At 36.5% G+C, this 18588-nt stretch overlaps 1 protein-coding gene across 2 annotated transcripts in view; it reads left to right on the forward strand.

Annotated features, from left to right (window-relative positions):
• Positions 1-18588, forward strand: part of DGKB (diacylglycerol kinase beta) — a 1940047-nt gene that overhangs the window by 1364473 nt on the left and 556986 nt on the right. For both annotated transcript variants that reach the window (XM_085630814.1, XM_085630813.1), the window contains one exon: positions 14767-14857. In XM_085630814.1, coding sequence (XP_085486940.1) covers positions 14767-14857 — 91 coding nt within the window. The remainder of the gene's footprint in view (positions 1-14766; positions 14858-18588) is intronic.

Here is an 18588-nt window from a genome sequence, read left to right on the forward strand (position 1 = left end):
CCATCCTCCCCTGTTCTGCTGAGAGCAGAAGGATAAGGAGTGGAAACTGCATAAAGTAAACATGACACTTAAAATTAATTGTACGCACTTTGTTATCCCTGGGGTGTGAGGTCTGGTGTGACAAAGGGCAGTGCCATGGGTTCCAAAGGCCAGGTGTATCAGCTTCTCAAACAGTTCCATAATAGACTTCAATAAAATAAATATATGCATATTTCCTGGCAGGCTAATTATAGACAAGTGCATCCCCCACCTCCCCTAAAGAGCAAAGACCCACAGGAGCAATAATATTGCAACTACAGAGAAACTATGAGTCATGTTACTGCTTCAGAAAAAGACATGAGTGACCTTGTTGCTTTCTCAGCCTATCTGTGATCACAGCATTGGCAAGAAATTGCAAAATAACACATGAAGGCAACTACATTTGTTATATAATCCTGACAATTATCTTATTCTAAATACATGAATTTGAGCTACTTTCAGAGGAGGGTCTACACAGAAACGTATGTATGCTTGATTTGGCAGGGAGTGCACTCCATGGTGTTAATTAACTAAAGCTTTTATAGGTAAAGCAAGTAGTATTAAAGGAGTATTGATATACGTACTTGTAACTGCCTTTAGGAATCAGCTCAAAATGTTTAGACTCCTTATTAGTAAAAAGGAAACAGCACAGTCCTTAATATTGACAAAATATGAATTTTCAAATAAAATTACTATTTTATTTCTATTTGATATCTTTTGGGTCAATTCACAAATGCAAGTAAGTGTATGTAAAATAAGACTACAGGCTTACAAATTTACGCAATATAAAATGTTTGTGAACAGGCCCTTCTCTTTCTACTCTCAAGTTCAATTCCATCATATTTTCCTAGTGTAGAACACGTGTGCAAAATGTGATCAAAAGGTTCATTGCTTATCACTACTGGCCGTAACCTTAAGTTAAGAAGAAGGCAACAATATAATCTTTGAACATTGTTCATTTTATTCTGAAACCTACAATCATAAAATGCTTGATTTGAAAATCAATGATTTAGTGAAATCACTAAGAACCTCAAAGCCTAATTCCCAAAGTCTGGAGCAAATACTGACCATGTACCGTTTGTGATCAGTAAACAAACCAATGAGAACACTGAGTGATCAGTCTTCAAATTTCAGAAACTTGTTCTTCCTACCATTTCAAAACTGAAGAGATGAAGGGGCTAATGACTGTAATGTCTGCAATTGTCAATGGCATCAATGCAAGAGTATCAAAAAGATACGAAAAAACTAAACAAATACATGCTGCTGAATTATTTCCAGAAACTAGTGTTTGAAATTCGGAAACACATTTCAGGAATCAAGATTCGCTCACTCAACCATTGTTGGCTGCTTTAATGAAGTCTGATGCAGGTATCTAGCCAAAAGAGAACAATTAAAATGGTAGCATAATTAACCTTTATAATGTAGGGGCGATCAATGTGATATTAAAAATATCGGGTGTCTGAAAAAGATTGCAAGTGAAAAAATATATGGCAAGATGGATCATGGGTCAACACTATAAAAATGTCATAGGTTTGAGAAGGGCATCATTTTGAGAAAATGGTTATTTACAAAATATGTCAGTAGAACATGCAAACTGCAATGATTGTATTAGAAGACTAAGACCACTACATTCAATATCACTTTGATACATCCATATCTTTTGGACCCAGAATATGTAGGTTTTTCCTGATGTGGCTAAACGTACACATTCAAAATATTATTTGCACATTTGAAGTTTTGCATTTGCTCCAACACAAAATGTGCAATTGGAACACGTGAGGCCAAGGGTAAGACACAATTTTTTGTTCACCCCTCCTCTTTTCCCAGAGGGACCTTCACAGATATGTGCCTACCTCACTCCTCCTTCCCATATTTGATTCCTGACCTGGCACAAGACTCCAACCAGGGAAAGGTAAAATCCAACTGATGTCCAGCATGTTTGCAAAGTATCAGCAGTAGAGTAGTGGATTATATTCCTAGCTCTAGATTATAAGAGAAATGCAACACTTTCCTTGTAAATCCAAAGGTCCTGTGCAGGTAAATGTTCTGTATGACAAACCTAGGTGCGGTGGGTGGATTCCGATGACATTCTCAGGGCACTTTTCTACCCTTTCTCTGTCTCCTGGAAGCAATAAATAACAGTGAGGGCATTACCACAGCTTTGCTATTAGTTAAGGGTATGATAGGAAGAGGGAATAACATAGTTGCCTTGCCGGCAATATCTACCTCTCTGCACCGTGGACCGGTTGTGCATTCAGAAAGAGTGAATTTGCTTCTCACTAGTGCTCACTCTTCACTTTGTGAATCTAGCCTTTAGAGCTCCAGGTAACAATAACACATTTTCAATTAATGATCTCCGTAGGGCTATCTGGTTGTGACTGATGTTATGTATGTTTGTAAAAGCACTATCACCGGCAAAGGTATCCTGGCACTGATAATGTTTGTGTGCCTATCCCATCCTTGAATAGGCTGGTTAATTGGAAAGCCAGGTCTTCAGCTGCTTACGGAATTCAAGAAAAGGAGGAGGCTCTGAAGTGGAGTCCTTCAACGCTTTAGGAGTGTAAGAGTATGCCCATCCTTCTGATCTTGTTTTGCCTATTTGTGGGATGTGTGCAAATAGGAGTCCTCGGGAGCAGAGATGTCTGGGTGGTTGATAGAAGGAGATGCAACTGCTCAGGTAGTTGCGGGCCTAAGTTGTGTAGTACCTTGAATATCTGTGCGAAGAGTTTGAAATGAGCACGTTTGCGTATCAGGAACCAGTGGAGCTCCCTGAGTGGTGTGATGTGAGTTCCGTGTTATGAAATTGTCAAATTGCACTTTTCACCATGGATTCTTATGGCGCTGTACAGATAATATTAGTTTAAAAATGAAATGCATTTTCAATTTTACCTAGAAACAAATCACTAAGGTTGAGAGGAACCTTTTTAAAAACAAAAAAAGAAAACCTTAAATATTACTTGCTTTCAGTGAAAATAAAGCTTTGTATTGCAATAACATTATATGCATTCTTTACCCACCCAGTGTGATTCCTCTAAATAGCGGATTGTACTGTGAGACAGTAATCAGTATTCAAAGCAAAGAGAGATGTTCTGTATCAATGAACCATTTAGCACACTGACATTTGCTTTGGAAAAAGATCACAGGTGAGGGAGTCTATTCCCCTGTTAGGTGGGGAGCCTCTAATAAACTGTCATCAAGCACATATCGCTTTGCCGGGTAATTGCTGGTTTTATAGCAGGTGCTTGAGGTTAACCTCCTGTTAATTTGTGAGAGCAGTACAGCTTTATAACCTTCTGAGAAATGTCTAACCTTTTTTTCTTGTCTTTAAAGTACCAGCTTTGAAATTTTAAAAAGGAAACACTTGACTTGGCTTATTAAGGTATTTTTTTTCAAGCTAGAAAGATTCATGCTATGCTTTAAAAGTATTCAGTTGTGTCTTTGTGGCGCAGGCTGGCTGAAAGTACAAGATGACTCAAATGTAAGGCAGTATTGTTCTTTGTTTGCAGAAAGGCATTCATTTGACCACTTTTAAACATGCTATCTTGAGTGGTTTACTTATATTTCGTCTATGTCAATCATCTCCTCACAGCAGTACAGAGGGTGTAAATGTAACACTAGCCAGTGACATGAGGGACCACATAAAAAAGTGAGCACTCTATGCGCCAAACTAAGGTGCAGTCTCTGCCTCAGCTTTGAGTTGGCAGCTGTCTTAAATAGTTAAAGAGCTGGAGGAACACAAATTTACAAGATTGTTGTAAATAGTTGCTTGTCAGTGAACTTTAAAGGCATGTGCCAATTCAGTCTCGAAATGTAGTAGCATTTGTTGACATATCTAAAGTAAACATCGGAATGTAGCACAATAGCATACACAAAGCAACATGACAATACAAAAAACCAAAACAGGGCATCACACAACAAATTAGTTAAAAGAGAACGCAGCACAATAACTGCAGGACAGCTGAAGAAAATCACATTGCAATAATAGAGTACAAAATTCCGCTGCACCCCAAAAAAACAACAGGTAACATCACCACCATAATAAAATTCCTCACAAGAAATATGCACAAACATTCTCATCATACATTAGCACCTCCAGAAACTTGCTTTAATAATTCTGTGCTAAAAAGTGAGTGCACCAAGTAGTGTCTTATTTTACTAGCAGTGACAAGAAATAGCCTCAGTTAAAAATGTAATGTGATCAGGCCTACAAAATCTTTACCCACATGAAATGGGGCCTAGTCACAACATGCATTTTGTAGAATGTAAAATAATACTTTATTAGTATAACAAAAAGACTTCCGCTTCTCTTATATTTTCTATGCGGACAACCCAGCACACGTAGGTATACATATTTGTAGTAAATTTGGGAGGGACACGGGGAATTGGCTAAATAATGGGTAATATTTACAACTAAGGGGTCCATTATGATCTCATTAGGAAGGGCTCCGAATCGGATTCGGGTTTGCCGAAGGCGATGCGGCACCCTTGTTTCTGACTGAATCGTACCCAGTTCCGAACGGCCGATTACAATTCCAGTAAAAAAAGTAGGACTGTCCAAATCGGTACCGAAAGGCACTTGGAGCGGTCGAGTCTTTCGGATCCGATTCGTACAGCTCTGAGCGAGCAAGTACGATGACCGATTCGGACATACGTTCCAAACAGCTTTCTCCAGAACAAATCAGCTGTCAGTATCGGTCTTTGGGGGCCCGTAGCAGGTGCCCCTTCACCCAGGGCCCTCCGAATAGGGCCTGTGGGGGTACCCAAGGGACCTCCCCTTTTCCAACCATGCACAGTGTGGCAGGCACCTGCACAAGCTGCAAGGTTTTCCCCAACCACCCCTTTCTTCCATGGGAGCCTGTGTTCTCGTTCTGAACACAAGCTCCTATTGAAGGCAATGGGAGTCCGACCGTTTGTATCGCAATTATGCATCGTAATTATTCGCTCTGACTCCCTGATCCGAGGCGTTCGGAAAGTATTTTGGAACCGATTCCGTTGGAATGCTTTCCGAACGAGATTGTAATTGGCCCCATAATGAAAGGTATTTAGAGAAATTTAAGAAGGGGTTTAGAGAGGCATAAGCTAATACAAAGACAGAGCCACAAAATAATAAAACTAACAACAGAACTCAAGCGGTAGGGCTTCAAGTACTAGCGCACTAGGCGTTTACATATATAAAAAAATATATATTTCAGTAATAAAAAAAATCACATCTCGTGGTTTTACCGCTAAACAACCACACTAACTAATACTCAATCAAGGAGAAGGAACAACACAATTAAATGACAATTATATCTATATTAGAATTAAATCCCCAAAACGAAAAGAAGTTATTAGGCAGATAGTTCATGATTCAGATCCAATCTTCTTTATTGTATTTCAAGTCAAGTTTTCTTCATGAAAAGTTATTAGATTTTTTCAAATTAAAGACTTGTAGCTTTTTGCATAAATCAGATCACTCTTTGTTACAATATTTAATTCAGCCAATGCGTTTTGTCTTAAAAAGACATCATCAGGGCTGAAATAATAGAAAAAACAAATATAACTATTCAATTGTAACTTCAAAATAGAAACATAATCCTTAAAAAGTATAACTCGGCCTATATCCATTCTAATATTGAGGCAGTATCAGATGGAGGTACTATATTTCAAAAAATATAGTTTTGGATTATTTTAATGTTTACACCATCTTTACATGACAATTAGTTTATTGCCTAAACACATTATCTATATTCATAACACCATAGAGAAGGGCTGACTATAGAGTAAGTCTATCATTTTGAGGTCTACAGTGGTTTAAGAACCAGTAATCACTATTAAATTGAAACCAAATTCATACCTTAAGTAATTTTAAGGTGAATCTCCTCATTAAAACGTTCAAAGGCACCGCATGAATCAAAATATTAAGTGTACTAGTATTCGTAGAGGAGCTTCATCTAAGATGTAGGGGGAGAAAGAAGAAAACACAGCAAATGTTTAGGACAGTGGTCAAGTTAAGGCAATATGGTTGCAGTTTAAAGGTCTATCTTAAATGATGCTTACCTATTTAATATCAGTTAATTTTGCACGTGTTTTTTCCAACAAGTAATCTTATTCAAATCTTGTTACGGTATGAAGTTCTTGAAAAATAAAAAAAATAAAAAAATTATGAAGTATTTTAGTGATAATATTTAAAAAACTAGGTTTTGGTGCAATTCAAAAATAGCTGAATACAGCTCGAAAAATTAATTCAAACCTAATTAAAAGTGACCCAAACAAAATTAGCCACATTATATAAGGCAAAGTCACCTCGTAAACCCCCAATTGTGCTAACACTCAACTCAGTGGAAGTAATTGACTATCGCCGACAGCGTGGCCCGATAAATCCCGCTGTAACCATTTGGTGAAAGCTAACATCTTAAATACCTCCCATTATCCAATGCCTGTTTAGATGCAAAATGTAGAATAGCCAATCGTAAAGTCGGTTATTCTATTCTTAATTTAAATAAACTGTTCCCTTTCTGGTCTGCTAAATATGTAGTGACCAATCGAACAAGTGGTTATACTATTCCTCATTTGAAAAACCTGTTCCCTCCCTGGTTAGGGCTATCCAATGCGTGAACCTGTAGCTGTGAAACTCATTACTATTGGCCAGAAAACGTATTCTGACAAAAAGCCTCTCTCTTACTGGTTGTCCTTTAAGCCAATGAAGGTCCTTAATACTAATCGGCATCAAAATTGAAGGCAGGCAACACCTCATGCTATTAGCAAGATCCGAATTGGTCCATCGGTTAAGATGCCTAATTCAGTAAACCAAAGTCATCAACCTTGAGGGTTCGAATCTGCTATCAGGATGGGAAGGCTTAAGTACAAAGACCCACCGTATTCCCTTTAATAATGCAAAAAAAGGTACAACATAAAAAAATATATTGCGGTTAAAAAAATATTTTTATTAGTTGGAAGAGTTTAATTAAAGATAAGGACATATTCTTTTAAAAGATGTGTTTAAAGGAAGGAAGAATTCTAATTAGGAGTCAATAAGAGAAAACTTCTATTATCAACGTAGTAGTGAATATTAGTCCATAAACGCATTTCTTATTGTGAACCTAGTTAGCACAGAGGAGAGACACCCAACCTGAGCAATTCCACGTGTTCAAGCCTGCTATTGAGAAAAGCAGGCAAAAATTCAATAACGCTGATCATGACATAAATTTCTTATTGTATAAATTACAAGCAATGAAAATAACTTGTACCTCAGTTTATTAATTCATGACTGTGCCTAAGAATCGAAACACACAAATATAAAGGAAAATAATTTTCATTTAACGAAAACAATCTATTTAGAAACATTTTTTTTTCTAAAACAATGTACAATACAGTGTAATTTAAGTTAAAAAATATTGCTAAATTAGCATGCTAAACCAAAATATTATTCCATTATATTTGCATGTTGTACAGATGTTTTATATAATAATTGACTGTCACTGTAGAAGTGAAAATTAAATCACTTTTCTATATTTCCATAAGAATAATTGTAACATATGCAGTTTCTCAATACATTATTACCAACCTATGATCTCATACAAAAACTGCAAGTGAATTGTGTTTATTTTGTCATGATAATTAATAACAACTATAAAAAATAGTGTAATTAATTGTCACTGTTGAGGCCAAGGATTGTGGCCCTACGTCTACTAATCCATTTTGCCTCTTGCTGCCGCAGTTCTAGTTCCCTAATCACCTCCTATCATTTTAGGTGTAATTTTCTGTAAATCATGAAACTTGAAACTACCATTATGCTCATGATCCTACTTTACATGTTGATACAATGGTGAGTTTGTATCTCAATTTAATATGGCTCTTCTGTGTTCATGTATTCTAAGTTTCAAGGTGCGTTTAGTGCTTCCTATATATATTTTAGTACATGCACATATTAGAACATATATTACACCCGCACTATTGCAGTTGATGAATTTATTTATATGATAACTTTTCTTGGTGTTGTAACTAAATGTTTTAGTACGATTAATGCCTAAGTCACATATGTTACAATTTCCACATATAAAGAAACCTTTAGCTTGGCTTGTCAGCCAATTTGTACCTTCTGACCTAATAGGTTCAACATAATTTCTATTGACAAAATTTCCAATAGTAGCACTTCTTCTATATGTCATTTTAGGTTTATCAGAGATGACACCGAGCAATCCCAGTACTCCCTTCAATAAATTCCAATTCTTATTTAAGATCTTGAAAATCTGATTATGGTGTATATTGTATGTGGTAATAAAGGCCACTCGATCAGTATTGTGATGTCTCTTTTTTTAATCAATGTGTCTTCCCTTTTGACCTTTTCAATTCGATGTCTTGCCTGTACAAGGCTACTAATGGGGTAGCCTCTATTTTCCAATCTACATTGTAATGCATTTAATTCCAATTCAAATTCTATGTCTCTGCTACGGTTTCTCCGAATACGAATCATTTCCCCGTAGGGAATGCCTTTTACTATTGAGGCAGGGTGGGAGCTATCCGCTCTTAAGATAGAATTAGTTGCTGTTTTTTTTCTGAATAATTGACTGTGAACCTGATTATTGTCTATGAACAGCTCAATATCTAAAAACTCTATCGTATTCGAATGATGGCTCATTGTTAATGTTACATTAAAATCATTGTTGTTCAAAAACTGGTGGTAGTCTCTCAATTCTGAGTCAGATCCTTTCCAAATGACCAGGACGTCATCAATAAAACGTTCCCAGAAAACTATTTGATCACAAAAGAATAAAAACATTGCTAATCACAAAGTGCAAATCTAAAATTACTACGCCCCTCAAGATATCAGAGAGGAGTAACTGTGCCCTAGTCCATTCTAGAATTAAGTCAGTCACCACACATAGCCAGTCACAGGACCAACAATGCACTTCCATAGAAAGCAGCGAAGACAGGAAATATAATAACACTGTATAGTAACTAATATTAAAATAAATAATTATTTCCATATTTAGTGTTAAAATGCCAGGTACAATGTTTTCCTAATTCTTTTATAATCTAAAATTAAACAAACACAATTAATTTAAAAAATGAAATTAAACTTAAAAGTTTAATAACATAAAAAAAATAATTAAAATTATTTCAACGTAAAACATTTAACAACATTAACTACATAATATATAAAAATAAAGATGTTAGTGAGCATTTTTAAATAATTGTTTGAAATTATATAGTGTAACATTCTAATATATTAATTCATTAATTATTTATAAACAATTATTTGGTGAGTTAATGTACTGTAGCAATTTATTTTGTCAGATATAGGCAAATAATCAATATTTCAATTATGATGCATTCATATTATACATTTTAAAATAATTTACAATGTTTTAAAAGAATAACAAACTTCAATAATTGCCATTTACTTTCTCATATGAAGACCCCACCTACATGCACAACGTTGCTAGTCACAGCTTTAGAGTCATAAATCTGGGTGTAAGTAGCTCTTTCCCCTGATATGAGGAGGGGAGACATGTAAGCCTTCACCTAGGTGTAAATCTACACTCAGAAATGGTAAATAGCAAAAAAGTGGTGGATTACACCTAGGTGTAGGAGTAAATAAACACATGTGTACATATACATCAGTATACTTAACTAATGTCAAATAACTCCTTTTCTGTCTTTCTAATTTATCGGAAGCACTCTATTAGCCCACGAACTGAGAGCACACTTATTAATTCGCTTTGAAAAATTCTGAGGCCATTTTGAGTGCCATTGATGTTGTTCTATGTATTGATAGTATTATGTGTGAATATTAGCTATTGATTGTTATACATTTAAACATTATAAAATTGTTAGGCAAAAACTAAATTCTAAAGTATAGTAAACATATGGAAAAACAACTAGGAATTTGAGTTTTTGAATGAGGGGGTGTAAGAAATTGGCAAACTCTCCTCAAGCAGTAGCCAGAACCTTGCCAGGGTGAAGTCAAAAGGAACCTCAAATTAACCTTTGCTTAACCCTATGGCAGCTTGGCACAAAAGCAGCCAGGTCTACCTTAGAGGCAATGTGTAAGGTATTTATATAGCACAACAGAATACATATTTCACACTGATTTAGCAAAATAGAGAACTATGTAATTAATAATATAAGACCAAAACAACAAAAATCCAATTTGAACTGGAGTTATGTATTTTTTAAAGATTTAAGTGAAAATACCTCCAAGAAGCACAATATGTCAACTGTGGTTATCTGGTCGCACCGGACCGGGACAAAGTCACAAGTTCAGTTCCAACTGCAATGTAGTGTGGCTGGATACAAGGACCTAGTTAGGCCATATGAACAAGAGTATCTTAAATCGTAATTGTGGAGCTTTGCAAGATCCCGTGTCAAGAATGTGTTGTGCAGCAGACAAGACATGACATCATGGTATGGAGGTTTATGGCGCAGCAGCAGTCCTGAGACCCTGTTTAGCTGCAATGCGCAGTCCTGCATCGTCATCCAGGATGCCTCAATGTCAGGGAGCAATACACAAATACCAAATGCCAGCTACAACTAATCCTGTGACCCAAGGACAGGCTGCAGGCAGCAAATGGTTCGGACAAGAAAATGACAACTATCTAAAGGAATAATGACTTAAAATCTGACTTTTCCACTAAAGAGGGCTTTGAATTACAAGTCTTTAGACACCAAACTCAAACTGTCTACCTGCTTCCAATTGAAAGTTAGCACTTAGTAAATGTAATAACGCAAACCAATGTTATCCTATGGGAAAGTGTTTTCACTAACAGGACATGTAAAACTTAAAATTACATGGCCAACATTTTAAACTCACTACACCATGCCTTCTGGCCAGTTCAGGACCTACTCTAGAGGTGACATATGAATTGAAAAGGGAGGCTAAAAAGGTTACAACTGCACACGCAGGCTGCACTGGCAGGCCTGAGACATGCTTTAAAAGGGCTACCTGAGTGGGTGGCACAATAAGTGCTGCAGGCACACTAATATCATTTAATTTACAGGCACTGGGTACTGAGGACTTACAAATACATGAATTATACCAATTGGATGTAAGCCCATTTTACCATGTCTAAAGGAGGGAACACAAGCACTTTAGCACTGGTTAGCAGTGGTAAAGTTCAAAAAGAGTCCTAAGGCCAACAAAAATGAATTTCAGCAAACCGGTGAGGAGAAGGCCTAAGGTATGGGGAAAGACCACATCACAGGCTGTCAAGTCTAACATTAGCCTTGCATGATATTAGAGTAGTGCAAATAACTCTGAACTTAACACATAATACTCAAACTGCACCTGTATGACTTTGGTTCCATGAACGCTGTACTGACTAAAATATAAACAATTCTACAGGGAGACAGACACTATTTTTCTTTTTTTTTTACGGGACCATTCAGAGCCCAAGTTAGTCAGTAGATGCTGTAAGAGGAGAATAGGGAAGGATGCCAATGGGAAATGCCATATGGAATTGCTTATGAGGCATATGTCTAAAATTGGCTATTGTGTGCATGCCATGACTAAACATCTAAAATAAAATCTCTCTATATAAATAATTAAATAAAACACAAACACAAAAATGTAACCATCTCAGAGCTGGAGAAGGGGGTTATTTCACTATTTCCCCACCTTAAATTACAAAACCTAACATTTTTAAGTGGAATATATCTTATGAGCGCCTCCTATGCACTTAATTCCCACTCAAAGACATTGGACCTGATTCACAAACTGTGTTTTATAGTAAGTAAGGGAATGCTACAGTATAACTTACTTTCTACAAAATGCTTGTGCTGGATGTATTCCACCTCAGAGCTTGAGTAATTTACTGCTGCTTGTGAACGTTTTTGGCTGTAGTAACTTTAGAAGTGCAGATTGTAAATAGCAATGGATAGCAATGGTCTTACTCTTTTCCGGGCAGGTTCATGTCGCTCCCTAAACTGCTACCTAATGCTATCTAAAGCCCACCTTACCTCCCCAAAACTACCATTTACTTGTAAGTATGCCCCCTTTTTCATCTACTCCCCCGACCCCTCTCTCATGTATTACTAAGTATTATACTTATATGTGTGAGGGTATCCCCATTGAAAAATAGGAGACGTAGGGGTGGAGATTTTACACTCGTAGATTTGTGAACAATATTTTGTAGTACTTTATTAGTACTACCATACTACTAACACAGGTTGCAGTTTGAGTTTAGATATGAGCCTATGGAACAAGATCATACCGATTTCCATGTCACTCTTTTCTAGATGAATCACTTTCCATTTTTCAGCTCAACAATAGTGCGAACCATATATACTGAAGAAAGTATAATTTAATTGGTTTTAAACAGGGAATGCAATGGGACTTGATATGATTCATCGTTTAGTTTTCCTGCAATTTGATCCTAACTTTGAGTGACTTCTCACACATGTCTCTTTTCAGAAAGACATATCAGTGTGTTCTATTGTGAATACATATTTTTTTATCATGCTGATATATCATGAAGTATTAATTTTTTTATGTAGAACATAGTCTCATGGTACAGTGTGTAAAATTTAAGTTTAAAGAAAAACAATCAATACAGTAATTATTGATGAGAATATTTAGTCCTTAGCTCGATTGGAAGACTGTTGCAAAAAGATGATTCTGCAAACATGCTTGCCTCTGAATCCCCAGTAACTTCCCAAGATGAGATGCTGAGCATGTATAAATGGTAGGACATATTTGGGCCTATTTGGATATGTAATGAAATTCTTCATGTATAGGTGACATGCCAAATGTAAAATGAGTGGAAAGCTGCTGTCAATGAGCAAGTGAGTACTAAGTGCACCTTCTAATATAGCATTTCAAGAACAGAGATGAGAAATGACAATTGCAGAGATCTTTGTACACATAGGTATAGTAAATGTGGGTGGGACAAGGGCGGAATCTTTGCGAAATGGGAAATGATTACTACAAAATGGGTAGGCTAAAAGGAAATTGAAAAAGGGAGTATAAGGATGGACAGGCTAATACAAAACACACAATCACATAAGTCAGAAAAGTACAGTTTTCAAAATACACATTTCCGTCTACTATAGTATTACTACTAACAAAAAGGCTCCTATGTATGCCAGACCAGCTGTGGAGTACATCATGTGCCATACATGGCCATCCACTGGTACTGCAACACACTCCCACCGAAATTAATTAAGGCAAAGAACGGAACTAATGCATTAGGAAACCTATAAAATAAATGCACTTAATTAACATTTAAAAATGTATCTTTATTTAACTTATGTTTATTGTATTATTTTTATTATTATTATTGTGTCATGTACTCAACATTTTAATAAAACATATTTTCAATGATTCTTTTTTGTAATGACATTTTCATATCATAAATGAAATATTAAATTTGCATCCAAGATTGTGACTTATTCATCACAAATAGTTTGTGAGTGGTAAGGAAAAAAAATAGATTTAAAAATATTTTAAATAAAATTAAGTTTTTTTAAAAATATGTCATAATTTTATAATAGGTTACATTTTAGTGCAGGCGGTTTGTCCCTCGTTTTTGTGGCAATTCAAGGTAAATAGTTATGGTAATGTGTTTTAATATTTTTTCAATTAAAACATAATAAATGATACAGGGCACTGTGAAATTAATCAAAGCAGCTTCAAAACAGTTCCTTAAAATGTCATAATGAATAGGTGATAATATGTTTATATTGCCACTATTCAATCCTATATGAAAGTAATGAACACTGGGGAACTAGTGCATAGTTCACATAATTCAATGTGGCATTAGCATGTGGAATTACCTAAAAATTCCCCAAGACTACTCATAATTACGTGAGAAGAGTAATTCAGTGTTTAGTGCTATTACTTAACATAAAATGCCACTTTGAGTCCAAAACAGGTGCAAAATATTTTTGCACTAGGAAATAGAGCTAATTGCAACAGAACATGAATAGCAAGTGTGAGTAGCCTCTAGAGTCTGCTAAATGTACTGTTGGGGTACAATTTACTCCCCCAACTTATATTAAGGGGCCGATTACGATGTGGCCCAGAAAGGCTCTGACTGGCCGGTCATTCCAGGTGGCTTCTGACCGTCTTGAGGCGCCCGTTGGCCAGTCTTAACCGGCTCATAAAGTGCACTAGGCTGCCAAAGGGGGCTAGCACAAGGGAAAGGACAGGAAGGTGCCGAATTCACTTAAATATGGCCCATTCCGGCCATTTTGGTATCACGCAGCACAGCAAGGTGACGGCCTTAAGGTCCTTTGCCATGCTTTACTGCTCACAGCCACAGCTGTCCAGGTTTGAGCTAAGGTTAAGTAAACGATACTGATTGGAACCAGGCGGTATTTACAAGTGCACTCCAAGACAAGGCCCCACAGCCATATCATTTATAGAAATACACCCAAATTCTCACAAACACCCATTAGAATTTATCTTGAATGACTGTTATTTTGCAAAATTAATTAGTAGAGTAAATAAAGAAAACACATTAAAATAAAAAAGTAAAGAGAAACCCATTGCTATTTCTTTTAATATCACTATGCCAAACTATTAAGCAGTAATGTTCTGTCAAGTCAAACTAATTTGTAAACATTTATGGATGCTACGTATTCAGTGTGTGATACAGTGTAAAATGTAATGGCAACCATTAGTTTTACATGGGTGCGGGATAATTTAGGGCATCAAATCTTATGCTCTGTAAACTATTCTATTATAAGACCTCGAAAAATGTACTGTGTATTGTGATGCAAATGTATGTTTCATGATTACGTTATTCTCTTTTATTTTAATTTCAGAATGAAGAACAAATTTTGGTATTTTGAATTTGGTACCTCTGAAACGTTCTCAGCCACGTGTAAGAAGCTACATGAGTCACTGGAAATAGAAGTAAGACTATCTATTTCATGGAGCTATTGAAACAAATAAAATGTCTGAAATACCTTAGTACATACACATTAAAATTTTATTTTAATTTTTTCAGATGAAATTAAATGAATCAAGTGATTCATGATACATGGCCTGATTAATATAGCACAGGAAAGTATTATTATTCGAAATTAATAATCTTACAAAGTGCTTATTATAATTAGTATATCCATTACACATATCCTTTAGTAGCAGCTGCCAAAGTACGGCCTGACACAGAAAGTCTCACACAACTGAATAGAGGGGTGGCCTTATACTGTAATGGAGAAGTAAGATGAGGAGATAGCTAGCACCATGCAAGAAATGTTGTAGCAAATGTTCAGGGTGACCCTCAAAACCATTGGAGAAAGAAGTGTTGACTAGTGAGTAAATACTGGCATAGCTTTTCCAAATTATGATTGTGGTGAAAATCATGCGAAAAATAACTATATTATTGAATGGAAAATCGTTACAGTTATGCAACAGAGATTGAAACATATCTATCATCTATAGCCTGGACTATATACATATATTACTGCAACTTGATGTGCACACTATTGTGTTTGTGTTTGTTCTTAAAGTATAAATGCAGCACCAAAATGGTACTTTTTGAGATTAAGAAAGGATGGTATCCAGCCGAAACGCGTCTTGTTTTGTTGCAATCTCCATGGAGACTTGATTTATTAAACAGGTTAATATTATCCTGCCTTTGAGTGCAGACTCACTCTCAGATGGAATTTGTAACTTATTAGTGTTTTCTGATGCTAGCTCTGGTGTCATTTTAAAGCACCTCCATCATTCAGGTGCAAGCGAGCATTATCCGCAATCTTTTGAAAGTATTGAGGCAGGCGCGCCCCCAAACATGAAGGATGTCGTAGAAGAGGTGACTACAGTTGCACTTGTGCACAGCTTTCCATGATCAGTTTAGACTCTGGACAGTTTCATACAAGGTACATAAAAGGGCAATATGCCCCATTTTGAAAAGGAGGATCCCGACTTCATTTTGGCCATTGGGCCTGAGATCGGCAGTAGGCGAAGCCGTTTGAAACAGTCGTTTAGTGGGTTCAGTCAGTTAAAAGACTCCTGCAAATGATTTTTTCATGTCTGCAGTCCATATTTTTTATATTGTATCATTGGAATGGATTTTAGCGTTGTGCAATTGAATATTTGATGTGACATATAGCAAAGAGATTAGTCGCGCTCAGAGGCACCTGTAATGTATTGCTGGGCATTTAACCCTTTTGTTTTTTTGTCCATATGTTTATTTTAAAACTAAGTTGCTTGCAATGTGATAATACATGGTAAATATGTGCACAGTATTTTCTTTATATTTGTTCTTAAAATATAAATGTAGTACCAAAATGGTACTTTTTACATTGAGAAATGAGAAAGGCTGGTATCTAGCCAAAACTCGTCTTCTTTTGTCGAAATCTCCATAGCGACTTGAATTATATTCTGTTTGTGGATTATATAGCATTTTTAATTGTGCTTTAAATGCTATTGTAGAGAATCTAACTGCAATGTGGAAAGGAGCATTAATTCTTGATGTGAGCTGTAACTGAACTCGCACACTGCCAAAAGTGAAGAGCCAACCGAGATACACAGGGTTACCCTGGCTTGCCCTTTGTATTTTGTTCTGACTAGCAAGGCACTCCTCAGAGACAACTGTATGAGGTATGGTATTAAAAACAAGGCATGTAAATAACAATATAGCTTAGAAAAAATAATAATAATAATTGCCCCAGAAGTTTTTTAGCTTGGAGACAAAACTTTCATGGGAATAAATGCTGCAAAATTGATGAAAAAATGATAAGGAGCTCAAGAACTGTTTACAACTGATCGTTTTACCAATAAAAATGTATTTGAAAATGAAGAAGAATCTGTGTTAGGGAAAAATAGAAAGCTAACCAGCAACTGGGCTGCATCAGTGGATGTTGCTTGAATGCCCATGGTCTAATGCAAGCAGTTTGGTAGTTTCAATGAATAATTATACCATTACACTTATAAACACACATGAAGCAAAAAAAATCCAGTGGACTAACCTGTCACTGTATCCAAACAGGTTTTCAGTAAGCCAGTAGGACTTCTTGCTAAGCTCCTGAGATCTAATTAAATGGTACCAAGGGGCACATTTGGGTTAACCAGAGCCCCAGTTGTATAGGCCTTCCCTGAAGTATGTTTCCTCCCAGTCTGACTGCACTGATGCTTTCTGGTTGGAACTTCCATGTTGGGACTTTGCCTCCTGGAGACTTTGGAGCTCTAGAAAAGTCCCAACATGGAAGTTCCAACCAGAAAGCACCTGTTGATGATACACAATAACAATACATTATTACAACCTGAATAAAATGTTATCCTCCAGTAAAAGATACACATTATCATTATGTGTGCTAGCTATTTTTTAGATGTTGTCATAATTCTTACCTTCAAAATATTTGTTTGTGATTTCTGTGCATTGTGCTTGACCTTCTTCTGCATGTGTCCCATCCTTCTGACTCTTAAGTGGTGGTATCATCGAAGTCTGCTTCTGGCTCTATGTTGACGTTGTGAAGAACCTTCCAAATGGCTATGTTGTGAAGAATGGCACATGTGGCAACAATTTTTCAACAGGTCTTTGGTCTGCAGAGAAGGGCTCCACCAGTCTTATGTAGACATCTTTAATGTGGTTTGAGATTTCCAAAGCCTTTTGAATTATTGATCCTGTGGTTTTATGTGCCCTGTTGTAGTGCCTTTCACTTCTGGTTCTTTGATGCAAGTATGGTCTTAGTATCCAAAGTTGCAAGACATATGCACTGTTTCCTTAAATCGTATGAAAACGGGAAACAATTAAATTATTTCCAAAAACATCCTTTGGAACATTGAAATAATTGAGCTTAAATACTCTTACCAAGTAAAAAGAAATCCCAAATTCATCCAGATACAGATGGTTATTTATTCCACTGTGGCATAACATAAAATAGTCATGTGTGGTCCCTGGGAATCTGGCTTCAAGGTCAGTTGTGATGAATGAGGCTTCACTCACTACATGTACATTGTGTAAATGGGTGCTTTTCCTGTTTCTATAAATTAATTCATTTGGTAAAAGGGGGGCAGAAGGTAATATCAGTGTCATCAACACAACCAGTAACATTTGAAAAATTTGCTACTCAATAAAACATTAGTTTTTTGTGTTGTATATCTTGGGGAGAGTTTGGGGAAAAATATTGGTTCACCTTGCCAACCAAGATGTCAAAAAAAACCTATAAAAGAACCTGGAAAATGCACTTTGTGACACTCCCCCACTATAACTCCCAAGTAATTACCAGAAGATAAAAGTGTAGGGAGTGCATTGCTTCTGACGTTTGGAGTTTTTATCTGAGTATGTACCTCAGCAATTACATCCAAAACTACCTTACTACTCAATCTAGATTTCTCTTAAATCTCCTCCTCCGTCTGATCAAACAGGGTGACAAGTGCCCTAAATATCCCCTCCTGTCTCCTCCTCCTTCTCTGCCTCCCAGCCAAAATCCTCATCCTCCTCACTAAGACATACAAAGCTGCCATTCTAAAATGGACGGGTATGCCCAGACGTGGCTCCCTTGCTCGCCATGCCATTGGATTCAGGCTATTCTGGCTGATGAGTTGTGAGGCCCTGAAACTGGTCCTAGGATGCTTCTTTTAGGTCCAGGGAGGACCTGGCCCGCTGGTTCTTGCTGGACTGTTCCCATGGGAAGCAG

The sequence above is a fragment of the Triturus cristatus genome, chromosome 10, assembly GCF_964204655.1.
Source record: "Triturus cristatus chromosome 10, aTriCri1.1, whole genome shotgun sequence".
Taxonomy (NCBI): domain Eukaryota; kingdom Metazoa; phylum Chordata; class Amphibia; order Caudata; family Salamandridae; genus Triturus; species Triturus cristatus.